Source organism: Seriola aureovittata, chromosome 3, assembly GCF_021018895.1.
Source record: "Seriola aureovittata isolate HTS-2021-v1 ecotype China chromosome 3, ASM2101889v1, whole genome shotgun sequence".
NCBI lineage: Eukaryota > Metazoa > Chordata > Actinopteri > Carangiformes > Carangidae > Seriola > Seriola aureovittata.
In genome coordinates this window covers 19,288,083-19,313,347 of record NC_079366.1, presented here as the reverse complement: position 1 = coordinate 19,313,347, position 25,265 = coordinate 19,288,083, and the positions used below count along the sequence as shown (strand labels likewise).

The following is a 25,265-nucleotide window of genomic DNA, read 5'->3' as shown; positions in this document are numbered from 1 at the left end:
ATGCTTGTTGAGGCACACAGGTCGGCAGTTAGCGATGTCCGCACCTTCACCCAGAGGTTACTTAAGTTTTTATGATGTATTAACCCCTTCAGCCAAGCATCTGATGCATCTTTGTTGTTGTTTCTCTTGAACGCCAATAGATATATACAGCAGGACAACTGGTAATGGAGCGAACACGAGCAAGTTCAGGACACTGGTACTTAAAGAAGAGATGAAAAGGTTTCACTCTAGGTTGTAAATATTTTTTGCTTGATTATTGACTTCTATAGCCTGTATCAGTAAAGCAACAGTTTCTGTAATAATAATACTGACTAGTAACCAATGATGGAAACCTTCTGATATTACTAGAAGCCGCACAATGGCAGATTTAGATATGGGCGGCATGGACAGCCGATCAGAGCGTCATCTTGTCAGGGGTGTTCGAAAAAAAAAAGGAAAAGTTACATTTGCACATCATGTCAATGATGCCATGTCACCATGTGGATGAGAGCGGCCATATTCATTCATAATACTGTGAAATGAAGAATAATGAACTAGTCTGCACACCACCACCAGATATTTTCAGAAATGTCTTCAGGATTAATACCTATCTTATTTATTAGATTTTATTAACTAATTTATTTATTATATCTTATCTATCATATTTTATTAAACAAATTTGTTTAATAAAAAGTAACAGTTTGTGTGTCTTGTGTTGTAGGTGGGCCCGCGGGGCTGAAGGGGGTATTTGCCCAGGGCACCATACAAGCTAGAACCGCCACTGAAGCCACATCATGTAGGTTCAGATGTCTCGGGCTTTACTGAAAGCTGAAAGTTCTCAAGATGTCTGACTGTGGGTATATAATCCCAGGTATCACATGGTTGCAACATTTGACCCCATCTTACACCATATTAGGTAAAACTTAATCCTAAACAATAATGTGTGAAGATGCTATTGGTCACCAAAATCTGTATTGTCACATGTTCTCACCCACTTATTACATGTTTCCTGTTCTTTTCCCTACTTAGTTCATCTTTGACAACAACTAGATTTGGAAAACATTCTCTAAGTTTAGACTATCATCCTAGCTCCGTATCTGTAAGACCTTGGTTACTGTTTACATTGAATATCAATCTACGCAGAGTGTTTCTCAAATGTTACTTTGCAAGGATATATTGAACACACAAATGAAAAAAAAACAAAACAAAAAAAACATCTTCAAAAATCTTGAAAGATGGGAGAAGTTTATTGTGATAGTTGGTAAGAAATGCATACTTAACTATCAATACATTTGCTTGTAATACCTATTCTGAGTGACAGTTCATTTCCAACTTGTCCACACAATAGTTTCAGTATGGTATATGAGAAGTATAACTTAATATAGTTTGCCCTCTTTATTTCTGTATATGTAATATGTAATATTGTAGTATGTATTTGTGTTATAAAGCCTGGTGATGAATGAGATATGCCTGTTGATGGTGGATTATGGGTAAAGGTGAACTCTGTGGTGCAACTTTGAAGCCAACATGCACGAGTCCTTATAACATCTGCATTTCCATTACAACTTGGGCAGACTCCAGCTGCTGGTGAAGATCATGTGATATGATTGAAAGCTCCAGAGGCTCCAGCCACTCAATGGCCCCTAAGGTGAAAGTGCTTTGTCAAATGAGTAATAGTGTATTATAATGAGAAAAATTTAAGACAAATTGTGCAAATGTGAACTACTATAACTTTTACAACCTGGCCTGCTGTCATGGCCAGTGGATGAAAATATATGAAATATTATTGTCTAATAGATGCTGTGGACAAATACTTGGTATGTTACATTACATTACATTGAGTCATTTGGAATATGCTTTTATCCAAAGCGACTTACAAGTGAGGGATGTTGTTACTCATAGTGTAACCTATTATAGATTTTGTAGTGGCTTCAGAAACACAGACTTGTGATGGAGTGACATCTAGTGGCCTAAATTATGCATTAAATCTGTCATGAAACCTGGTTTGGTTTGGTTTTATTCTTTCATGAACAACCTACACAATATAAACTCAAAATGTTCAAAAACAACAAAAAAGAAAAAATTTCATGCATGAATTTATCATGTGTTTATGTGTTATAACGCCTTTATCAACAATGAAACGCTTTATTTAAACCTGTCAGATGCTGTTTTTTCCCCTCACATTTTCATGACTCTTTCTGAAAAACATGGACATTGCAGTTTTTTGTTTTGAGGCATGGCATCAAATGAAATTCAGTGTGCGAGCGCTGCCTCTCCCTCCCTTTGTAGCCGAAAGACCCTCCCAAAGTTAGAAAAAGCGCGAGAAAAAACTCTCTCTCTCTCTTTGTGTGTGTGTGTGTGTGTATTATCTGCGTGTGTGTGTGTGTGCATGCATGCCAGTTTGTGTGGACAGTGTGAGCGCTGTCTTGAATACAAAAGGACATCTTCACAGGTTCAACACAGGCACATACTGGTGTTTGTGCTGGATTCTACTTTCTCTTGCAACTGCCAGCCTCAGGTAAAATCCCAATTACTGAGACTTTTACATAGTTTTGACATATCATAGTGACCACACAGAGATGTGTGTGTGTGTGTGTGTATATGCCTTATCTTATGAACTAACTAGTTTGCAGTTCAAACTGTTTTATGGTGTATGCAGCGACTCCTGGCTTGGTTATACTTTAGTCTCTTTGGGGATGTTTTTGCTTTGATGCTCTGAATTAACAGTGATGACTGGGTTATTTTTGTATATATGCAGAGATAGTGCAGTGCATATTATTATACTGTTTATACTATCATGTACCAATATACTGTATGAAGTACAGCGAAACTGAAATGTTGTTTATCATCTATATGAAAGTATTTTATAGAGTTTTAAAATATCCTCAAATAAATCAAATGAATTACATATGCTGTAAAATTGTGCAAGAGATACATTAAAGACTGTCATGTAACATGGATATTGCGTTCAAAATGAAAAGTCTGTATGTGTACTTTGCAACATCGCCTCATAAAGATCAAATTAATTAGTATTGAACAGTTTATTGCTTTCAGTGGATTTTCATACACACACCCCTCCTGGGGTATTTGGGCTGTACTGGGCTGAACCACAGGGCTATTGTTCCACTGGACAGGCCCACTAATGTCTGTTTTGTTTCCGTCCAGAGAGACAAAAAGTTTGTGGACTTAGTCAACTTTTTCCAGTCTGGTAGCTTCTGATGTTTACTTTAGCTCTGAATGTGACTTTTGAGAGAGAGGCGCATCTCAGAGGCCTGTTACCGTGACAACAGTGGAGACCAATCCCGCAGCTCCGCTTGTGTTGGCGTGCATACAGATGCACTCATCTGTTTTAACTTTGAACGATCTGCCAAGTTCATGTCTTTGTTGTGACGAGTTAGAAGTCAAGATATAATGTATTGATTGTTTATGGTGTGTATTTTTCTGATGTTCAATTCTGCAGTACTTCACAATAATGTAAATTACATTTAATCAATTTCTATTTCTTTCCTGTGTTTAAACTATTAATTTCAATGTTTCAGGTATGAGGGCCTGCTTAGTTTTCCTTTGCTTACTGGCAGCAACACTTGCCCTGTCTGTGAGTAGCAAAGCTATCATTATTTATTTGCGCATTGCAGTTTTGGTATTCACTAAACAGGTGATCATTACCAATGATTCCTCTTATGTCCAGGTTAAAAGTAAACCTCATGGAAAACATCATGGATTGCACAAGACTTCACACACAGCCAAAGAAAAGGTAAAACGTGACTCTAATTTTTTTTTAAAGTTTTATTGAATGAGATAATTTCATACTTTAAATAAATATTTTTTCTCCTTCCTGGTTAAGGACGTTATCACAGAGGAAGCCAACAAGCCACAGGTCTCACCCACTTTAGTCACTTTGGAGGCCAGGAGCCAGGAGCAGGAAGATGAAGAGCTGAGCTCCGAGGGCAACGCTAATGCCAACAGGGAGGATGGAGCGTTTAAGGTGGCTGAAAAGAGAGATAAAAGCACTGCAGTCCTGTTGAGTGAGGAGGAGCTGGTAGACCTCCTGAAGAAGGAGGCAGAGGAGGAAGAGGTGGAAGAAAGAGAGCTGGAGGAAGAAGAATTGGAGGCAGAAAAAGGCAAGGTGGAGTCTAGTGAAGCTGGTGAGATCAGAGAGGATGAGGAAGCTGAGGGGGAGGAGAAGAAACTGGAGGACAACTTGGAATTGGAGGAAGATGGGAAAGAAGAGGGGGAGATGAAGGAGGAGAGTGTGGAAGATGAAGTCCAGGAGGAGGTGGAGAAGATGTCCCATAGGGAAGAGTCTGTTAGCAAAATGGCCAACAGAGAAAAGCAAGTCGCACTGCTAGAGGAACCAGAAGGCAGCACAGAGTCAGATATCCCAGTGGATCTTGACTATGCTGCTGATAGTGGCATCTTACAACCTCTGCAGATGATATCAGCGAAGCTAAAACACCACGTTGATGACGCCCAGCCCCTTTCAAAAGCAGATGTTCCAGATGTTAAAGAGAAAGAAGTCAGTGAGAAAGAACTACCCATCGTAGATGAGGACTATGACCAAGACATACAAAACACTGAGGCAGCGGACAGCGAGGAGTTTGATCAGGACAAGCTGCAAGAAGGCAGAAATGATAAAGATTCACAAGCTAAATCTAAAGAGATGGATCAGGACGTGGAGCCTCAGGAGCCAAAGAGCAGTGAATCAGGGTCCCGAGTGACTGGGAAGGAGGAAGAGAAAAGTAAGAATGACAGTGGAAGTCACATCAAGGGAAAGACAAGGAAGCAGAAGAAGAACCAGAGGGCGAGGAAGCACTCTCCGCAGAGAGAGGAAGCACAGTCTGGACAAGAACTGAGCCACCAGGATCCTCAGGAGTCTGAGAGCAGCAGTATTGACAATACAGTGCACAAGGCAAAGAGGAGAAGGGCCGGAAAATGGGTAAATGATACCTAATTTGCACATGTGTCTTAATTAAAACAGCTATAATTAATATACTTATATTAACAATATATGGATGACATAACTACTTGCGTGTGAAAGGGGTCACTCGTAATGATGAACCTGCAGAGAACTATCAGTCTACGGAGCATGATATGCCTCTTTAGCTGATTTTTTATTTTTTTTTGGCTGGTTGTCTGCAACTTCACTTTTCATTCTCATAGCTCTCTTCAATGTCTTCATGCAGCAAGCAGCTGTTTTTGGCTGATGTGATGGCATAAATGAGTGGTTGAAACATTAGTCGTTTTTTTTCATATGTCATGAAGTTACATTTCCATTGACTCCTTGTGTACCTTTCCAGGGTCCTTTGGTCGGAATGAATCCAGTGCAGATAAGAGCCACAGTGGATCTCTACCCCAGCTCCAGGCCCTCTCTTGGTGGAAGCATACATCACCCAGAGGCCCCTGCTGGTTGGTTAATTCAGCAGCCGCACCACTCACCGTTCACCATTCTAGACAAATGCACTATCCCAACAGTCTCAAATGGGAATCTGCTGACTGGGTCATTTTGCTGAAACTTCCACATGAATAGTGCCACCCTGCTTCACAGTCACTACCAAAACACAGCTCTGCAGGCTTAAGGAGTGAATAAGGGAGATCACGTTGATTTTAATCACTGTACAAACTCAAATGGCAGTGGAATGTAGGGGATGGTGTGTAGTGGTTAGAGCCTGTTGGCTTCAAGTCCTCACACTGAGAAACAAAACCAGACCAGCCAGGAAAATAGACCATTTATAATCCTGCTTTTAAAATTGAGATAAAGTATAGGTCAAAGGTTATTGCAGTGTTTGTCTTTTCTTCCAGATCCATGCGACGATTTCCGCTGCAAACGTGGGAAGACATGTAAACTCGATGCAGACAACAAGCCGGGCTGTGTGTGTCAGGAACTGTCACAATGTCCTCCCAGCGTGAATGAGTTTGATCACGTACGTATGAATAACCTGTAGATGGCTAAGCTGGAACGTTCCTCCACTGTTTTGCTTCTGATCATCGCATTTATGTCCCATTTAGGTTTGTGGGACAGACAACAAAACATATGACACGTCGTGCGAACTCTTTGCTACTAAATGCAACCTGGAGGGCACCAAGAGAGGGCACAGACTTCATCTGGACTATACCGGGCCATGCAAACGTGAGCATTAACCACTGTACAGACTTTGTGATTTGAGCTGCAACATTCTAGTCTGTTGCAGGAGAAAACAATTTGACTGTGCTCTTTCCCCCTCTCTGCTCTTCTGTCTCGCAGTAATACCTCCATGCGTGGACGCTGAGCTGGTCCAGTTCCCTCTACGAATGAGGGATTGGCTGAAAAATGTGCTGCTGCAGCTCTATGAGCATGACTCCATGTCCCCTGGCTTCCTCACTCCGAAACAGCGTTTTAGAGTAAGACACAGTGCTGTTTCTGTTTCTCCGGCTTCTTAGAATTGATCTATTTCAATCTTAATCTTAGGAAATGAACATTTTCCACAAGTTGCAAGTAAATATACTCATTTCGCTGCAGTTTGTTGTGCTATTTGTATCCAATCAATCAGTCAGTCAGAAAATAACAAAGCACCTTTGGGAAAAGGAAACATTCAGTGATTTAGGTAATGAAAGGCAAGCAAACTGTGGTGTTCTGTATTTTGTAGGTGAAGAAAATCTTTGAGAGCGAGCGGCGTCTTCATGCTGGAGATCACTCTGTTGAGCTTCTCGCACAAGACTTTGAGAAGAACTACAACATGTACATCTACCCAGTGCACTGGCAGTTTGCTCAACTGGACCAACACCCCTCTGACAGGTAAATCTTGAGGCCAATCACACATTTTATATCACAAGGTGCACGGTATAAAATATAATATGTAAATAATGGAATTACAATGTAATTATATAACACATTATATTACATCCAAAAATGGTCATAGAATAATTAGTATACACTGTTGCTCATAGCGTGACGTTTTAATCTGAATAAGAAAAAAAATTGAAACATTAAGGAGACAACAAAATCTCCAATGAAACTTATTCTGATGATTTTAGTGGATAGCTGGTAACTTATTCATCGATAACCCTAACACCAATTTATTCATGACCGTTATAGAGAAATATTCACAGGACATGTTGACCTACCTTTGAGATAAAATTCTTGGTTTTCACTCCCGTGTTCATCTTGTTTTTCTAAACCTCACCCGCGTTCCCAGGGCACAGGCCGTAATGACTCTCACTGTGTTATACAGTGGCTTACTGTTTGGATGTCATTATGACTGATAGTGGACAGCTGGAGACTCATATCTCCTCCATTGCTAGGGTAACCAAGGTCTTATAGATAAGGAGGTAGGAGGATAGCCTAAACTTAGAGAAATCAAGTTAGTGTCCAGGATGAGCTAAGTAGGGAAAAGAACAGGAGGCATGTAAGTGGGTGAGAACATGTGACAGTGCAGATTTTGGTGACCAATAGCATCTTCACACATTATTGTTTAGGATAAAGTTTCACCTTATATGGAATAAGGTGTGGTAAAATGTTGCAACCTAGTATTATATACTCATTGTCAGACAAGACATTTTCAGAACTTGGTGAGGCACTACTACGGTCCACTCGTTGTTATTGCACTGCTCATCATTATCTCCACGGCTTTCAGGAAATACTCCTTCCTGAGACATCTGAACTCCTGGTCATTGTTTTTTCTTCAGCTCACAGGAATTTGAGTCTCATACATTATTTCAAGGAATTTAATATATCACATAATATCAGTGAGCAATCAAACAAAATTCTAACGTGTGCAAAGAAAGTATATTTCCAATCTGGATTTTTTCTGGAGCTCTGGAGCTGGAGTTCCTTCATATTATTGGAGGTAGAATTAAGGGTTGGCTAAAGTCAAATATTAAACAAACCCCCAGCAGTGCTGGCTGGGTATATCATAAAACACAAGTGTTTGATTATAATGTGCACACATTAGATGCTCACAGTGATGAAAACCTGTTGGTGGTCCGTTCTCTGCAGATTGCTGACCCACTCAGAGCTGGCCCCGCTCAGGGTCCCTCTGGTGCCGATGGAGCACTGCACCTCCCGCTTCTTCCAAGAGTGTGACGCTGACAAGGACAAGCAGGTGTCCTTTAAAGAGTGGACTTCCTGTTTTGGTATCAGGAATGGTGAGAACAGTAGCACGTCATTCACTGAAACGTACTGATACTTCAGAAATGTGACGAATACAAAGTCATTATATTTGTGAGGAAGTGCAGTATGATCACTAGGAGAGCCAGGAGAGGTTTTAAAACTGTGACTCTCAAATCTGAATATATTTATATAAAATTTCACATTCAACACTCAGAATTCGATGATTTCACAGGCAGTTAGTTAATTAGTCAACCACCATTTTTAGTGTCTCTATTAAACGAATAGGAGAAATCAGTATATATGCTGTTTCAACCCCCTTTTCCATTTCTACCTACTTTCAGTAATAATGTACCTTAATTTCCATGTATTCATTCTCTCCACAGAGGATATGGATGTCAACCTGCTCTTCTGAGCTTCATTTTGTGCCTCATCTACTGCACAAGCTTGTGGAAGCTGCTCCAACATTGCAGCTTGAGATGGAGGCCTCCGTGAAGCCTTTGGCTCCTGTTACTTTGTCATGTCAAAAGTTACAAGACACTCTGACAAGTACAGGTGTAAGAAACTCATTTTACCTCCTGCTATATAAAGGACAAGTGTTGGTGGTCAGTGCTGTTATTTTGTGTCAGGCTAAGCTCGCACATTTGGATCTTCGTTCTGTAATTTAGACTAAACTGCTAGAATTGTTTTTATTAGAATATAAGAAAGAGTTATGTTTTCTAATGCATTCCAACCTGGGGAAAAGTTTACAACAGCTCAACAGTAGAAAAGGCATTGTGCAGTATAGGTACGAAGCCTCAGAAGAACTGTGGTTTGTATGTTAGAGTGGTTTAGTGCAGGATTACTATTTGAATCAAAATAAATGTAGTAAATGTAAATCAATAACTGTGTTGCTTAATTTAGTTTCAAATTATGTAAATGTTTGTGTGTACATCTTATGTTTCATTGCAGCTCTAATTAAAGCTTTATGGACGGCAATGGTCTTCACAATATCACCCTGTTGTTAATGATGGCTTGTGTTTCTTTACAGTCCTGAAATAAAGTTATGGCATCATATTGGTGGATCCCAGTCGACCCCAAAAGGCACCTGGGATGCATCAGTTTTATGCTCTAATATCATGTTGTATCTGTAGGGTCAGTGTTCCTGATGCCACCATGACATGAAAATACGACCTCTGCAACAATGGTTATGAGAATGCAAGTCACTGATACCTGGTTTGGGTTTGCCACATAATCCCGAATAATGGCACTGCAGGGAAACAAAGCAAAAAATAGCCTGCAGCATGGTCATGATGATTATAGTGACTTGTTGTTTTGAGATGAAGAGCAGGGCTCTGATTGGACCTTTCTCGGTGATCACGGATTCTGATGCTCTCTATATAAGTGAAGGGAGAAGCAGCACTTCACCTGGCGACTTTCAGTGTCACTGAGATAAAACATGTTCTGTGTACTGTGGGTCATCTTTCAGACCTTGGCTGTTGTGGTGGAGGGTGGTGTGTCTTCAGGGAGTGCTGAGGCACTTGCTAACAGGGGAGTGAATAATAATGGGGGCGTAGCAGCTGGCAACAATGTCAACTCTGGGGCTCAAAATGGAGTCCCGCTGAATGGTGAACCGCTTGTGGCACATTTAGTCCAACTTGGTGGGTCATTTTTTATCCAGCCGGTCGGGAACCAAATAGGTCAGGCACCCCTACAGCAGCTTATTCCCATTGGAGCTCTCCAACCCAGTGGGGCACTTCTTGTGGGGCAGACAGGCGGAGCCGATGTGAATCCACAGGGGCAGGTGGCTCAGGCTGTCAGAGGTGGGCCGGTCACGCTGTTTGCTGTGCTCTCCCAGAGGAATGCTGGAGGAGACCCGCAGGGAGCCGTGCTGACTCCAGGCCAAGTGCAGCTGGTGTCCAGGGCCGGGCTGAACCGCCAGCAACAGCCCGGCGCTGCTGCTGGTCGGAATGCAGCCGGCAGAGGGAGGTTTCTGCGTTCAGCGGCAGCTCGCCTCAGGAGGACACAGACTCCGGTGATGAAGGTGATGGCAGATGAGGAGGAGGAAGACTGCTCTGGGATGGAGATGGAGGAGAAGCAAGCGAAATGAGACCACACAGCTGTCAGACATCGCATACATCTCATGATGATTCGTCCTCATGTCCTCAGCCTGTCTCACTTCTATCTGTTCATGAATGTTAATTTTATAAATCACTGTCATAATAACTAATGGACAATAAATGATTGAAGTCACTGGTTGATGTTGTTGAATTTTTATTCCAATATATTATCACAATACACATTTGATCTTACATCATCTGGAGCTCATAATATTTCCGTCAAAGTGTGCTTGTGCAAAACACCCAGTGTCATGGGTGTGGCTCCTCTGGTGGCAGTTGTTGTTTTTGTGTCACAGACTGGTACAGATATGTATAAATTTATATTTACAGTACATTGGTTACAACATGGGGATTCTGGTGTCTGAATATGAAAAAAACATCCTACCACTTACACCATGGCAGAACTTCTTTTTTTATAAAGCTTGTGACATAATGAAAAAAAAAAAAACTCCTCTATATAATCTTAAATCTCAATCTCATATTTACAATGTTATTAGGAAATGCCATTAATCCTGGCATTAAACTGAAAAACAGGAAGAAAATTTGTCTTAATTGGAACTGCATGACAGTGTGTAATTAGTACAAAGCTCTAGACCAGACTTCAGAGGCTGTTTACCTGGTCTGCCCAGTCAGCAGCAGGAAAACCTTTTCCCAGACAGCCTCAGTAAGTGACAACATGCCCAGACAACCACAGTGGGAATCAATTTAATGGCTCCAAACAACATAAGAAAATGTGCTGATGAAATATGACATATACAGTGTCTGTTGCTGCCCATCGGTAACAGCAGAGGATTTTACAAATTAAAAGGCGTCTGGTGTCGTGCTAATCGGGGGTTGAGTTGGTTGTATGATATAAGTGGTTATTTTAGGGCTGGGGCAAGTGAAAATTCAGCTTGAGACAAATATAAACTCATAAATTACAGCTGGGCTTCAACCTTTAACTTAAATTTCCATTCAATTACAGCAGCAGGAAACACGGCATTTACAAGTCCACACATAAATAAGATCACAAGTTGACATTCTCACATAGCTGTTTTCCTGAAGTCACAAAAAATGTTTCATCGAATTTAAGTGCGCACACGTGAACAAAAGCTCTTGATGATGATGATGATGATGATGTCAGTTGTTTGCCTCTTGTGACCCCAACCCGCAACATTTAGATGGTTCTTACTGGTTTTTTCAATTCAGTGGTTTCCAGAAACCTCCACAAACCCACCTCAAGACACTGAATCACTCTGTTATTGTTCGTGGTCACTTCGCTGCATGGAGGACTATGTGAGGCGGCTGAGCGGGGGTTTGAGGAGTCTTTTGAGAATAGACAGCTCACAGCGTTACATTTCTTTGCATATTTCGTATTGAAGCAAAAAGAAGATGTCGTATCACAAGTTGCCATGACACACGGGTGACAAATACAGTTTGTCAACAAGTCAGTGATCTCCTCTCTAATTGGCTCATAGTAATCTCTGGGACTGATAAAAGGTCTTCAACAATCAGAGAGCAGTAGTATAGTCCTCCTTGGCACATATAACGTTTGAAGGAAGAACAAAAAATATAAGGTATGGTGTGATTGAGATTTTTTAAAATAATAACAATGCAGAAATAGAAATGTTCTTACTAACATACGATATATTGATTTTATAAGTAAAATGTATCTATTCTGATTTTAGATTTTAGGCTGCAAAATGAAGCTTCTCCTCACAACATTTGTAGTCACCATCTGCTATGTGAGTATCTATCTATCTATCTATCTATCTATCTATCTATCTATCTATCTATCTATCTATCTATCTATCTATCTATCTATCTATCTATCTATCTATCTATCTATCTATCTATCTATCTATCTATCTATCTATCTATCTATCCATCTATGATACAAAGCAGTGCATTTAAAATCTTACCTCTTTGCTTACTGCAGGTCAGTGCAGGCAAGGTAAGGAACACTTAAACTACTAATTCCTACGTGAGTAGCACAATAATACAAATTAGATCATGGTTAATAACAAACACTCTTTCTCCCTCCATGCAGAGACAGAGGATGATGGCAGCCATGAACGCAGGAATGATGCCTGGTATGAACGGAGTTAACCCGGGGATGATGGCTGGAGGCCTGAATCCACCCGTGGTAGCTGGTGGTGGGGCAGGCTTCATTGGGCAGCCGCAGTTTGCACAGGTCGGTCCACCAGGTCGTCATTTTGATGACCTCGGTTCAATGTTACAGTCAAAGAAAATTACTTACACGACATGTTACTGTGACAGCCGTATGTTTGAAATAGATGAGGATGAGTTTAGATTTCATATTAGCTTCACAATATGTCACCATGCTTATAGTAATTACAGTAACCAGGGTTATAATAATAAATTCAAAGTTAAAATAAAACCATGGCATTATGAGAGAAGATGTAAATGTTTCCGTCACTGTAAATCCAACCACAAGATGGTGCTCTCCTGTTGACTGACTTGTTAGTCCCTGATCTCTTCATCATTACCAGATAGAAAATATTTCATTACTTGGCATCCCATTCACTAAACTGTTTGAATTCAGATGGCTGTTTCTGTGAGTCAGATTTTGCCAGATAGGATTTATTCTTGACTATCTACAAAAATTATTTGCAAAACATTCTGATCTGATGTAAACCTGATATGAAGATTCACATTTCTACTCTCCCTCTCAAAGTTTGTCCCTGGAGTTCCTGCTTTTGCTGTACCAGGCCCCGTCCCCAATGTGTACCCTGTCCCTGCAGTCAATGCGGTGAGTGACGCACAGCACACAGCAGTACTCATGTGATTTTGCTTCATGTTTTAGAGTACAAGACAAAAAACATTTATGTCTATCTCACCTACAATCAGCTTCCTTTCATGGGACTCCCTCAAATGGCACCAATGAATCTTCCTCAGTCGCCTCTGATGGTAACCAACCATCTTTATATTACAGTTTAAATGATGGTAGAAATTGAACAAATCACTAGAATCACTAAATCCTGCTGCCTTGCTGTCTTTCTTTAGGGGCTTGCAGGAGGTGCCGTGCCACAGCAGCTTCCCCTTCAGCCCGATCCACTCAGAAGATTCAGGGTGAGAAAGAAAATTTACATCTGCTGTATGTGATATAAATGAAAAACTGCACTGGTTAATTGTTGTTCTTTGAATTTCCAGCGTCAGATTATGAAGCAGGACAACAGCATGAAGACCACTGTGGATACTCAGGTACAATTGTGTAATTTAAAGGCAAAGAAGCAGATTAAAGTGAATGGGATCATCCAGTTTTGTCTGCTATGACGTCTTATTGTGAAAGACAAATTCTCTTCAAGGTTTCACCAACTGTCCACTCTTTATTTTCTCAGATTCCAGCTCCTACCGACACAGTGACAACAACTGCGTGTGATGAAGATCGTCATCAGAATAATTAAGACAACATTGAAATACACAAAATGACAGTAAAATCTGACTTGTATGATTTTGTCACCAATCACCAATCACCATGGAAGCTGTGTGTATTATGTTTTATTTTGAATCTCAGTAAAAAAACAACAACAAAATAACATGATGGTTGATTGGACATGTTTACCTTATAAAAATAAAGTCTGCTTAAAATGAAAGTTGTTTCATAGATGCCTCTGATTTTGCACCAGCATATTACACAAACGTTTATCAATAAACTACAGTTTGAGAGTAATTTATACATCTCTGCTGCCATCTAAAGGATAATGAGTATAAAAACAAATGTACAGTAAAATAACATGAATCCACAACTCAAATGTCTCACAGAGGTTGGCTGGATAATTGTGCTGCATCAAACCTGAAACGGGGCTTAAATAAAGAAAAGGCTTTTCTGGGTTTCACTTTCTGCAGTTGAGGTTAACTCAATAATAATAATAATAAAACTGTGGACTTAAAGTAAAAGAAAAATCTGAAATATCTGTCAGACACATGTGCTTTTCAAGGAAGAAATTTTTCATGACAGATTAGGAAAAGCACAGATGTGATTCACAAAGTGAATGATGGCTGAATTCCATACAGCTGCTTCAGTTTCAGGGTCCTGGTGCTGTGCATGCTGGCTCACTGTCACACTGTCGTGGCTCACTGGGACACGTCAATAGAACAGAGATGATGTAAACGTGACGATTAACACCTCCACTTTTCCCATCTACTGTGAAAAAGGCCTATCGGTCACATTTCAGACCTGAAAGCAAGTGCAAGTTTGAATAAATTGTCATTTCAACCATAAAAACAGTTTACAACTGAGCACAAGAAACATAAAATCATCTAGAGTGCATCAAAAATAGATTGCAACATTATGTATGACTTTGTGTTGAAATGTTGTGCTTTCTGACATAGTCTGTGGCTTTTTAACCGAAGCGCAAGGAATCCAAATTCTCTAGACAGACAGACTCACAAAAACATGCTTTTCCATTTTTTTCCCTGTGTATCCTCAACATAAATCCCAACACAGTCAAACATTAATACCCATGATTTTCCAGCGAGATGGCAACATCAGTCTGAACATGGTGAACAACTCTGTGTACAAATGTCTGATCACTGCTCATCTGTAATCACGAACTGAAGCACCACACTTTAACATGTGCACATAAACTCAGTGAAGGCTCAAACCATTACTGAAGAGCTGGTGCTTTTCTAAACGCTGCATATGAAAAGTGCAAACCGTTTCAGAGACTTGTTTGAGTAACAACTTGACACAGACCATGTCATGGCGTTTAGAGACATGACTTACACCTAATAACATACTTACCTGTCCCGTGTTATGAGTGTCTGAGTCTGATGCCATGAGAAATGTCTACCACACTGACCACACATTGTCTGGACAGGTTGGCGGTGGACTAAAACAGCTCATATGGAGAGAATTTAAAAGGGATATGGACAAGGTGAGGAGGCAAGAGCACAGAAAGGGAAAGCAGAACCAGAGAAACGGTAAGGCGAGCTGGTAGCACTCACTTTAAAACTTTTCTGTGTCTTGCTAAAATGTATGGTAGTTTTTTTTTTTTTTATAAGGCTTGACAGAATATTCATGTAGCTTTTAAAAACATGCCTCGTGTTTTTGCACACTGTAGGACATCATGGAGCTACAAAGTGCACTTCTGTTGGTCTGTCTATTGAGGACAAGCTTTGCTCTGCCAGTGAGTTACATCTTTATGTTGTTGTATTATATATTGCTCACACTGCAGCGTCTAAAATGACATAAAATGTTCATGTTTCTTTTACAGCTGCAGATTGGAATTATTGCAAGCAATAGCAATGAGGTAAAATAGTTGTTAAAGCATTTATGTCATGTTGGATGCCGGGTAAAATTTTCTCTCATTTGAGAACAACATTGGCTGATCTAATTCAACCCTCTGTGTGTTCAGATCCTGAGACTGAATGGACTAACTCTTGCAGCTCTCGGACAAACGCAGGTAAAGACAGGGCCCATAAGTACATGTGCTACTCTGATGCTACCACTACTCTTGACTGTCCTCCTTAGTCAAATAAAAATAAAATGCATATTTTTGCTTTGGAAAATAATATGTAAGCTGAAATAAATCTCCTTCGCCTCCAGGCGTCTTCAATATTACCCCAGTATGTACTTCAGCAGCAGCAGCCTGAGGTGCTGTTCACTCCACAGGTGGTGAACTTGAACCCACAGATGGCGGGTCCTTTTGGTCCCCAGGGGCCTCAGCTGTTGCTTCCCACCCAAGGCAACCAGCTAACACCCATGCTTGTCCCCAACGGCCAGCAAGAGCAGCTCGGGCCTCCACAGGACCCCAACGCTCCTAATGTCCCTCAGCAGGCACAAAACCCAGTGCAGGTACAACAAAGTGTCTTTCATGGTTGCTACAGTTGCTACTCCTCACAGTCAAAAATTAATTGTTATTTTATCTCCTTTAGATGTTTCCACAGTTTCAGTACCCTGCTTATGGATTTCCTCAGTTTCCTAGACATCAGGTATGAAGTCAAACATACTGACTTGTTTGCAAATGTCAGTATCTTCATTTAGATGCTCGCTTCAGATTGAAATTGATTTGATTAATTGATCATCCACAGGGCTTCCCGTACTTTGTGCCCTCTTACGGCTATCCCCAGCAGAGGAACACTGTGGTGCTGCAGCCCAACAAGGGTCAGCAGAACCTGGAGAGAACCACACAGAGACCACAGCTCCCTCTGCAGGTCAGACATGCAAAATAACATACACACAAGATCTTGGCCTCTCTGTTCAAATGAATCAAAAACAACTGAAGACATTACTCTCCTCTGAACGTTTCAGAAGGGATTCTTAAAGACACTTGTTGAATGAAAATGTGCTTGCCTGCAGAGAGTGTTCAGTGAAGAAGAAGAGAAAAAAGTAAAATGAATTAAATCATCAAAAAATATTCTGTCTAGCACCTGATTTGCTTTGGCACTTTGAATTCAGTCTTAGAATTTATGCAGATGATGATGACAAAGACAAAACTTACTAATAACAACAAAGCTGCAGAGCTTGAGTCACGACTATGCGGATGTGGTGACTGTGATGCAATGACCGCTGTCTGCCATGCAGACCGCAAGCTGGCGGTCTGGCTTAGCGTCGGGCTGCTGAAATAATGCCATCCCAGTCTGTGCACATGTAGCTTATCCATGTATGTTTCATTTCTCGGTATGACTGATATCATTTTATTTGTTCAGGTACACGTCCATATACTTGGTACTCCTTTTTTTTTGTAATGTAATTTTCATGCATATCATCCCATTTCAGCAGGCTTCCCAGCCCAAGGTGCAGACGGAACAAGTGAGCACACTACATATCCTCTTCATTTTTATAATTTCACCATTACATTGAGGAAAGAGACAAGTCAGCGCCAGTTTAAGTCTAAGTGCTCTGTTTTCATAACTTTCTTCCTCAGACATGGCCACTGGGGACACAGAAGGAGTCTACTACAATTCCTCCTGATCCTCGTGGTGACGCTTCAGGCCCTGGGATTGACGAGGTGCTATTTCACACAATGACACTCAACATTTAACGTTTTTATGCATTCATACTTTTTTATGCCCACGGGAAAAACCTTGGTTTCTGTTACACATCGCTCTCATCAACTGTGAAGCATTTGACTTTGAATAATTAAACAACTGCTTTTCTGGCTGTTTCTCCAGGGTCACTCCAACTTCCCCTTCCTGTTTGAGCCTTAGATGTCACCTGGGAAATAACAACAATGTGATCAGGCAAAAATTCATTTCCGTGTGTTTGGCTGTAGTAACTGCGAGCTCATTCTTCTGCAACATACGCTGGAGTATGCTGGTCTTCTAAATGGAGTTTATTTGTACTCAGTTATTTGTATAATGAACTGAAATTGTTTTGCCTGTTTCAGGAATATGCTCCTCTCTTACACAACATGTCAAATAAAGATCTTTGCCAAAGGTAATTGTTTGAGACTTTTATTGTAGTACACAGAGATTTTAGTTTTACAGGAGGAAGACGGAATTACATAAAAGATTTCCCAGAATATACTACATCATCTCCTCTAAGACTCGATCAAGTCGGAGAATCAAACTTGGAGCTGTTGGTTCCTCCTGAGTAAAGTGGGAGACAAAAAAAAGTAAGAATTAGTCATCAAATTGATATTCAGGTAATTAGACTTAATTAGTACTTTTTTAAATGCCTTCACCTTTTACCAGCCAGCTTCCTCTGGATCATCTTCTTCTCCAACAAGCTCACCGAGATTCATCTTGAAATTAACAAAAATTCAAATGAACCACACAAACCTAACGCCATGTTACAGAAATATCTGTGAATGTGCTAACAAAATATTTTACTATACTAACAACACATAGGACTGATACATGGTGCCATATGTGAACAAACTGTCTGTACTTACAGGTTTCAAAACCCCATGCTCCACAGAGACTTTGTTCTTCAAAAAGCAAGAGAAATTATGATAACTGAAGATAATAACAATAATAATAATAATAATAATAATAATAATAATAATAATAATAAAACATTTGTTTATACACATTCATTTTGTAATGGGCAAAAAGATTACCGGCTCTGTGGTGTTGTAGATGAGCTTCACATATTGCTGAAATTGAGATGAAGAGATACAAATATCATAATGTAGTTGTCCTAAAGATCAAACAATGTTAAATTGAAGCCCAATCAATCCAGCCAGATAATAATAAGGATGATAATAAAGTTATTTTATGCATATTTGACGGCCATTATACCACATTCTCTGGAGGTCCGTGTCTTCCTCCCTGCAAAACAAGTAACAAAAATTTAACTCGCTGAGTGTGAGTTTTGATACTATAACCACCGCTACAATGATGAAATAACTTCTTATACCCCGTGATGGTGAGGTCTTCTTCCACCTCTTCCCTGCTGTGGATGAATTGTCAGTCACTAGTACTGATGACAATTATTTTCATGGCACTAATTGTGTTTAAGGTGTAAGTGTATATTCAAATTGCTTCTTCAGTCACCTACCTTTGGCATCAGAAATAGGTTCTCCCCCTGTGAAACGTTCACAGTGAGCGTTCAGTTGAACAGTAAACTCTGATGTACTTTACAAAATCAAATTGGACAGTTACTCAAAAAGTTAGACCAAGTAACTAAATCATATTGTTTACCTCCTTTAAGGGTACGCCAGTGATGTTCTAGGGATGAAAGCCACAAATGTGTTGAAAAAAAATTCAGTAGTGCCACTGCTCTGTCATGTCAAACATACAGTTTACTGTATAATAACTACTGTTTTAATGTCTCACCTGAAATGTCACGTTGTCAACCTGAAAAGGAAGTATAAGAAAATCTGCGTTTTGGACAACTGTTCAGTTAAAAGTATGAATGTATGAAAATCATGAAATCACATTGAGAGACGACAGTGGGCCTACCTTGAATGTAGGGGAAAAAACCGTATCGCCCTAAAACAAGAAAGATGTATTTGTACATCATATTTTATCGTTACACAGAACCAATTATAACGGTAAGTAAGGCTTGTAAGGCAGACGCAATCAGTGCTTCACAATACAGTAAAAGACAAAAGCAACAGGCAGAAAATAGCAACATGACACAAGAGTAAGAAGTAAAATTTAAATTAAAAGGTATAAAAACCAGTTTAAAGATCTGAGCCTAAAGCTGCTTTTAATGTGTTGTCAGGGTTCAGTGGGTCCCCTCTTAAAGAGATGCCACCAAACAGAGATGTTCTGCACTCTTTAGAGGGTTCAGGATAGAACTAGTAAGAAGACTAACTTTTGTCTCACTTTTTTCATTTCAGCACAGCTGTCGTGTCACTGTGGGCTTACCGTTGCACCAGGGTTCCTCATGTTGGACAACTTCCTTCTCGGAGGTCCTCTGGGTCTCCCAAAAAGCCTGCCTGGCCCAAGCCCGAAACCAGGAGCCTGGGTGAAGCACACATAAAGTGCTGTGTACACTAAATGACTGTCCAATGAATTCTCAGGTGATACACATAGTATGTTGTGTTGCAGCAGGTCTTTGCTAACCTTTACTGTGTATTTGAAATGAACAACATTTTGACATTTTGTGAAAATGCTGATTGGTTTTCTTGTTGAGAAAACACAGATAATCTCCAAAGAGATTCTAGTGTCAAAACATCTTCATCTTCATTAGCATAAGGAGGCAAGTAAGCAAACTTTATCTCGCATCTCACAGCCCACCAACACTTTTAAGGCTCACTACGAACTTATTAGGCCTATATCTTTTTTGTTAAATTCTAACACAACAGAGATATGTACGACTTACAAATTGTGGTTTGACCGTCAGTTAGATGGTGCAACTACTGACTGATGAACGGCAGTTTTTCCATCTGCCTGGTATGTTGGCTGCCTGGTAACCATGGTAAAGTGTCTGGGAGGTCACTGCACACGACTGTTGCTTACAACAACATGGCTATTGCAATAACCAAACTGAATAACAAATAGGAACTGGATTTAAATACCTCTCTTTTGCCCCAAGTAGGAAGGTGAGAGGGCATCACCACCTACCCCAAAAAAGAAAAGACACTTGAATTAATGAATGACTGAGGCTGGAATCAATTAACTAATTACTGTAAGGCTTGAAACACATACCCATACTGGATGTCCAGAGTCCCTTTCTGGCCTGTCTCCACTTGACCTTCCATCTCCATCCTCTGGGGCTTGTGTCACTGACTGCGCCCCGTCACCACGCTAAACAAAAGGATAATTAAATGACAAATACTTAACACGCAGATCGTAGATGCAGCTCTGGACCTGTGTGTGAAATCATGCCATTACCTTAGATTCTGCATCCTGTTCGGGTCCACCTGCAGGCGGAAACTTCTCATCCTCCCATGGTCTCCAGGAATCTGGCTGAAAACCGAAATTAAACAAAAATCAAACAAAATTAAAAATGACCACTTAAAAAATATAAAGCAGAAGTTTTCCTTTGTAATTTTGTAAAAGTTACGCCAAATTAATACACATCATCAAAAGTAATACTCACATGAGCAGCTACTGCTGACAGAAGTAAAGCGACGATGCACAAAAGTTGCATTGCTTCTGAAGAACCTGCATAAAGAATAAAATATATATATTGAAAGTTTAAATGGAAACCTTAAAATTTGTTAAATTATTCCCTACATGTCACTAGTCATTTAGTATATAGCATCTACTCTATGTACCTGCTCACCTGCGCTGTCCAAATACATGTGTGGCATGTCAGGCAGTGACACTTATATCAGACATCAGATATTGAGACACACCATGTTTCTCAAAACAAAACATCTGACTCATGTTTATTTGTTATTTGCAAAACAGGAATGACTTCATGCATTGTTTTCTGATGTCTTCATAATTGAATTTGGTCCCTTTTTCTTAGTAACAGTACATGGAGACAACATTGTGACTGGTAGCAGTGATTAAAAATGATATAAAAACTGAACACTGAACATTTTGTCTCATCATTATTTAAATTTATTGTATTTACTTATGTGAGTGACATAAACCAGAGTAGCCTCCGATTTCCTAAAAAGAGGAAGCAGACAGGAATGCGTGCTTCACTGGGTGTTGCCTGTTACCAGCCTAAGCCACTAAGTCACTTGATTTGTAATCATAAGACCCAGGCATTATTTATGTTTAGCATCTGTTCACCAATTTGCCAATACCGAAGGGTGGAGAATACAGAGACTAAACCTTTACAACTGTAGTAATATGTTTTCTGACTACACTAAAACTAAACTAAAACTAATATTTAGATTTGAATTTTAAACAAATCCAGTAAACTGTATTATTTCTGATATGAGTTATTGAGTTAATATGGGCCAGGTACGGTTTCAGGCTCTGATCAGTAGTCACACCTTGAAATGTGGAAGTGGATTAGCTTTCCTAATAGTTGCAGTTTCCCAAGAATGTTCTGTTAATGTAAATGACACGACATCCACTCCTGGACCTGTATATAAGGAAAGCTCAGCATTCAGAACACTACAACAACTTCCTCGACCATCTGCGAGACAGTCTGCTAAAGTTGAGAAGACTTGGTGATTATATTACTATTAATTTATTTCATTACAAATATTTATAATATTGTGAATTCTCTGTGCGATCTTGGTGGAATGGTGTTTTATTGATTATTTGGACAAAATGTCTTTTAATTCTTAATGAATTTATTGTTTTCAAAAGCTGTGATCACTGAAACCATGCTGAAGGTAGCACTTGTGCTTGGATGCCTCCTGAGCCTCATTCTGGCCAATCCTGTACGTGAAACATTCCTATATTCAATATCAAATATTCTCATATTTTCACAGTATATCTATTATTGTAATAGTATAATACATAATAGAGTCAATATTAAACTTCTGGATGTTTTACAGGTGGACATGGTGCACCAACGACTTGCTCGCTCAAACTCTGGCTCAAACTCTGACTCTAACTCCAATGAGGTGAGTGTCTCCTCCAGAATTAAACATTCAACACACCTGACTGCCTGTTACTGTAAAATCCTCTGCTGTATAACTGACGATGAATGTTTCTGATTTTCTTGAAGCTTTCCGTATCCATGTCTTCACAACAATTGCTCCAGCTCCTTCTTACCCTCATCCAGCAACGACAACCAGTTACTGCTCCACCAGCAGCAACTACTACAGCTGCACCTACAACAACTACAGCAGCCTCTACTACAGCTGCACCTACCACTGCCGCATAACCAACTGCTGCCACAAAAACATATAATCAGCAATTTAACCAGAGATCAATAAGTGAAAGAAATTTTGACATCTATGCTATTTTGTGTCAGTTGTTTTTAGTGATGTTGTGTTAACCAGAGTGTTTCCACACTCATCATTCCAGTTCAAGTAAACATGTGGATCAAAATCACTTTACTCTCTGTATTATTTGCTGAATAAAATGATAAATGGAAAAAATTTGGACTGAATATGTTTTTGTCTTAAAACCCCATTTTTGATACAAATAATTAATAACTGGTTTATAGCACAGTATAATGTGGTTGTAAACAGTTATAAACACATTCAAGTGTTTATTAATTTACAAAATTTCAATAGATTTTTAATGAAGGCATATTTTATAATAGTACAAATGTGTTTCACTATATTGTCGTTCACTATCTGTTTATGCCTGAGCCTCAACTTATGGGCTCCCACAATAGGAGTCAATAAATACATTAGATATAGATATAGATCATTTGTTACATTTTTATGTATACTAATTATAAATGCTGAAAAGAGATACTTAATGTTAGGTTTTGACAAAAAAAATGTACCAAAGCAATGATTAGATGGATCTCTGAGTGCATTATAACAAAGCAGCATAAAACAGAACATATGAATCACATCCAGTTTCAACACCTAATACCTCTGAGTCCACGTCTGTCTGGCTCTGTGGTCGGCGTGACCCACCACATGCATGGTTTCATCACATTTCACGCCAATAATAGAAAAATAAAAACGCAGCCCACTTTGACAGCTGATTGGGTGACTGAGGGGTAAAGGTATCTTTAAAAAGTGCACCTGGACAGATCGAGAACCACTGCAAAGTTCTGCATTAGACACAACACGTGGTTAATAATCATTTAATCTTAACATTCTTTATTCAAGGTAAGACTTCTTTTCCGAGGGGTATGTTCACTCTTTGAAATAATGCACGCTGTGCAATCATCAGCTGATCTTGACTCCTTCTTTTGCTCTACAAAGGACTGAAGCTTCTCTCAGCTATGAAACTGCTGGTTCTGATGTTGTGCTTCGTGGTATTGTGCTCCTCCGTCCCTGTAAGTGTTTCAAACCAACAATAACAATCTTCAGGTCCGACTGTGAGTCTAGTCTAATTGCTGTAGTGGTGTTGTGGTATTTTTTTCAGTGCTTAATGGAGGTAATTTCAAACACTTTGATGATGTGAAATAATTTGTGTTTAAAGATCTCTGAGGAGAAGAAACGAGTCAAACGCTCAGATGATAGTGATGAGGTCAGTATCTGGATGCACGCTGTAACCCAATAATGACTAAATAATCGCATCTAAAGTACGCTAATTCTTCAGCTTCTGTTTCCATCACTTTGTTTTTCAGATGAACCAGAACTACATACAATTTCAGTTTCAGCCATATCCTGTGCCCATTCCAGTGCCATTCCCACGGCCTTTTGTTTTCCCTTTTGTCATCCCACCTGTCCCTTCACCAGTCATCTCTCCACCAGTCTTCCCTCCAATCGGAAAATGAGCACCTGGCTGACTCGGGAAAACCTGATTTTAGGCCACACTGAGTGTAAACACTGTCCAACTGAAATGTAATAAATGATCAATAAAGCATTGTGTGGATAAGTGAACGACTTCTATGAGATTTGTTTTTCACTTGGCAGTCTTCAGAAGATTTTTTTCATCGGTACACAGCGTCACTGTGAAGACAACCTTTTCACTCGTCCCAGCTGTTGGGATGAGGGGAGGAGCTGAGAAACAAAATGTCAGCATATCAATCATGAGTTTACAGTTGTTGACGAACTAAAACTACTAGATAGTTAAACCAAAAATCCAACTTTTACAACTAGATTTCAGATTTGAAGGGGCCAATCCTTTCTAGTTTCTACTATTTTATTGGTCATTTAAACGAACCAGTACTTACACTTTACCTGGTTTTTGCACCTGAGTTTTGACACAGTAACACATACTGTTAAAACCAACTAATAACTAGTAACCGTAACGCCAGATAGAAAAAAAATACAACTAATTCAGTGTACAACTGCATGTTTCAACAATACTCACCAAGCACCAAGATAAAGATCACATAATAAATTACATCCAAACAAAGATGACAATTAAAGACAGGCAATAAGGTTTTGTTTTGTTTTGCTTCTACGTGAAGTCACCACATCTACTATCTTTGGCTGGTCAGAGGTTTTTAAAGGTTCTATTTTGTTGAATAGTTGGAGCTGAAAATAACTATTTCCCTGTATGAGTGCATCCTCACAAAGCCTTTCTCTCCCAACTCCTCTAAGCATCCCTGCTCTCACGTTAAGTAGCATAAACAGCATAAAGACCATTATACAGTATATGTACGTATATGTCAGGACTCTCACATTACATAAACTAGATTGAGGGCAACTGTGGGAGGCGAGGCACACTTAAGGCAGGGGCTGACTAAACTTATTATGTCATAAAAAGACTGACTGAGATTATCCCCCCCCTCCCCCCCGTGTGGAAGTGTGCGTGGAATCCTGGGCACGCATGGTTTCATACAAGTGAATTATTTGGTTAGGCGACATGTAGTGGTCGTAGTTATTATAACAGGAGCAAATGGAAAAGTGTGGTGACGTAGTATAAAGAGCAACAAAGTTTTAGGGGGAGGATTGGGTGGATGGATGGATGGCTCAACTAAACATAGAAATATGACACAGGAGATTAGTGATTGATTCCCATGTGAAACCAGTAGTTTATATTATTCCTATTATCCATGACCGTTTATTGTTTTTATTGTAACCATAACAACAAAGATCATCTGATGTTGAGGAAGTACTTTTTTTTAACCCAAATCATGATCTTTTCCTAACCTTAACCAAGTAGTTTCCGTGCCTATACCTAACCAAGCCATGACCTCCCCACCCCCCACCCTCAAAGGATAATATGATACTTTTTTCCTTAGCTAAAAAAACCCATTTTTTTCTAAAAAA

At 39.8% G+C, this 25,265-nt stretch overlaps 5 protein-coding genes and 1 long non-coding RNA gene across 6 annotated transcripts; 5 read left to right on the top strand and 1 right to left on the bottom strand.

Moving 5' to 3' along the window:
• Positions 1 to 2,355: 2,355 nt before the first annotated feature.
• On the top strand, positions 2,356 to 9,057 carry sparcl1 (SPARC-like 1). The gene is made up of 11 exons (XM_056371976.1): positions 2,356 to 2,497; positions 3,519 to 3,574; positions 3,668 to 3,733; positions 3,824 to 4,915; positions 5,277 to 5,385; positions 5,779 to 5,900; positions 5,986 to 6,106; positions 6,221 to 6,357; positions 6,603 to 6,751; positions 7,952 to 8,100; positions 8,449 to 9,057. The coding sequence occupies exons 2-11, from the start codon at positions 3,521 to 3,523 to the stop codon at positions 8,475 to 8,477; spliced, it is 2,028 nt and encodes a 675-aa protein (XP_056227951.1). The 5' UTR covers positions 2,356 to 2,497; positions 3,519 to 3,520; the 3' UTR covers positions 8,478 to 9,057.
• Positions 9,058 to 12,194: 3,137 nt separating this feature from the next.
• scpp9 (secretory calcium-binding phosphoprotein 9) lies at positions 12,195 to 13,751 on the top strand. Its single transcript, XM_056372947.1, has 6 exons — positions 12,195 to 12,334; positions 12,839 to 12,913; positions 13,012 to 13,071; positions 13,168 to 13,233; positions 13,315 to 13,365; positions 13,503 to 13,751. Exons 1-6 carry the CDS (start codon positions 12,200 to 12,202, stop codon positions 13,566 to 13,568), a joined length of 453 nt encoding a protein of 150 aa, XP_056228922.1. The 5' UTR covers positions 12,195 to 12,199; the 3' UTR covers positions 13,569 to 13,751.
• A 1,482-nt stretch (positions 13,752 to 15,233) lies between these two features.
• odam (odontogenic, ameloblast associated) lies at positions 15,234 to 17,316 on the top strand. Its single transcript, XM_056366974.1, has 9 exons — positions 15,234 to 15,293; positions 15,381 to 15,416; positions 15,522 to 15,569; positions 15,713 to 15,961; positions 16,042 to 16,098; positions 16,198 to 16,320; positions 16,886 to 16,918; positions 17,055 to 17,117; positions 17,281 to 17,316. The coding sequence occupies exons 1-9, from the start codon at positions 15,234 to 15,236 to the stop codon at positions 17,314 to 17,316; spliced, it is 705 nt and encodes a 234-aa protein (XP_056222949.1).
• Positions 17,317 to 17,548: 232 nt separating this feature from the next.
• LOC130166795 (uncharacterized) lies at positions 17,549 to 20,665 on the bottom strand. Its single transcript, XM_056372561.1, has 14 exons — positions 20,603 to 20,665; positions 20,395 to 20,469; positions 20,209 to 20,307; positions 20,079 to 20,120; positions 19,426 to 19,521; positions 19,015 to 19,044; positions 18,889 to 18,909; positions 18,754 to 18,780; positions 18,611 to 18,637; positions 18,352 to 18,381; positions 18,171 to 18,206; positions 18,003 to 18,038; positions 17,793 to 17,852; positions 17,549 to 17,697 (listed from the first exon to the last, which is right to left on the bottom strand). Exons 1-13 carry the CDS (start codon positions 20,651 to 20,653, stop codon positions 17,796 to 17,798), a joined length of 627 nt encoding a protein of 208 aa, XP_056228536.1. The 5' UTR covers positions 20,654 to 20,665; the 3' UTR covers positions 17,549 to 17,697; positions 17,793 to 17,795.
• Positions 20,666 to 21,562: 897 nt separating this feature from the next.
• On the top strand, positions 21,563 to 22,338 carry LOC130166994 (uncharacterized). Its single transcript, XM_056372885.1, has 4 exons — positions 21,563 to 21,635; positions 21,778 to 21,851; positions 21,969 to 22,037; positions 22,142 to 22,338. The coding sequence occupies exons 2-4, from the start codon at positions 21,795 to 21,797 to the stop codon at positions 22,298 to 22,300; spliced, it is 285 nt and encodes a 94-aa protein (XP_056228860.1). The 5' UTR covers positions 21,563 to 21,635; positions 21,778 to 21,794; the 3' UTR covers positions 22,301 to 22,338.
• A 969-nt stretch (positions 22,339 to 23,307) lies between these two features.
• LOC130165991 (uncharacterized) lies at positions 23,308 to 23,787 on the top strand. The gene is made up of 3 exons (XR_008827086.1): positions 23,308 to 23,377; positions 23,524 to 23,571; positions 23,672 to 23,787. It is a non-coding gene; the product is annotated as an uncharacterized LOC130165991 (long non-coding RNA).
• Positions 23,788 to 25,265: the final 1,478 nt, after the last annotated feature.

Coding starts and splice junctions, on each gene's coding strand:
- sparcl1 (XM_056371976.1), top strand. CDS start 3,521: ATGAGGGCCTGCTTAGTTTTCCTTTGCTTACTGGCAGCAACACTTGCC. Junction 5,901..5,985: donor GCGTGAATGAGTTTGATCAC/GTACGTATGAAT, acceptor TGTCCCATTTAG/GTTTGTGGGACAGACAACAA. Junction 6,752..7,951: donor GACCAACACCCCTCTGACAG/GTAAATCTTGAG, acceptor CGTTCTCTGCAG/ATTGCTGACCCACTCAGAGC.
- scpp9 (XM_056372947.1), top strand. CDS start 12,200: ATGATGGCAGCCATGAACGCAGGAATGATGCCTGGTATGAACGGAGTT. Junction 12,914..13,011: donor CTGTCCCTGCAGTCAATGCG/GTGAGTGACGCA, acceptor ACCTACAATCAG/CTTCCTTTCATGGGACTCCC. Junction 13,366..13,502: donor AGACCACTGTGGATACTCAG/GTACAATTGTGT, acceptor TTATTTTCTCAG/ATTCCAGCTCCTACCGACAC.
- odam (XM_056366974.1), top strand. CDS start 15,234: ATGGAGCTACAAAGTGCACTTCTGTTGGTCTGTCTATTGAGGACAAGC. Junction 16,919..17,054: donor CCAAGGTGCAGACGGAACAA/GTGAGCACACTA, acceptor CTGGGGACACAG/AAGGAGTCTACTACAATTCC. Junction 17,118..17,280: donor CAGGCCCTGGGATTGACGAG/GTGCTATTTCAC, acceptor CTGTTTCTCCAG/GGTCACTCCAACTTCCCCTT.
- LOC130166795 (XM_056372561.1), bottom strand. CDS start 20,653: ATGCAACTTTTGTGCATCGTCGCTTTACTTCTGTCAGCAGTAGCTGCT. Junction 20,470..20,602: donor TGTCAGCAGTAGCTGCTCAT/GTGAGTATTACT, acceptor TTCGGTTTTCAG/CCAGATTCCTGGAGACCATG. Junction 18,638..18,753: donor CTGGCGTACCCTTAAAGGAG/GTAAACAATATG, acceptor AACGTTTCACAG/GGGGAGAACCTATTTCTGAT.
- LOC130166994 (XM_056372885.1), top strand. CDS start 21,795: ATGCTGAAGGTAGCACTTGTGCTTGGATGCCTCCTGAGCCTCATTCTG. Junction 21,852..21,968: donor GCCTCATTCTGGCCAATCCT/GTACGTGAAACA, acceptor GATGTTTTACAG/GTGGACATGGTGCACCAACG. Junction 22,038..22,141: donor CTGACTCTAACTCCAATGAG/GTGAGTGTCTCC, acceptor ATTTTCTTGAAG/CTTTCCGTATCCATGTCTTC.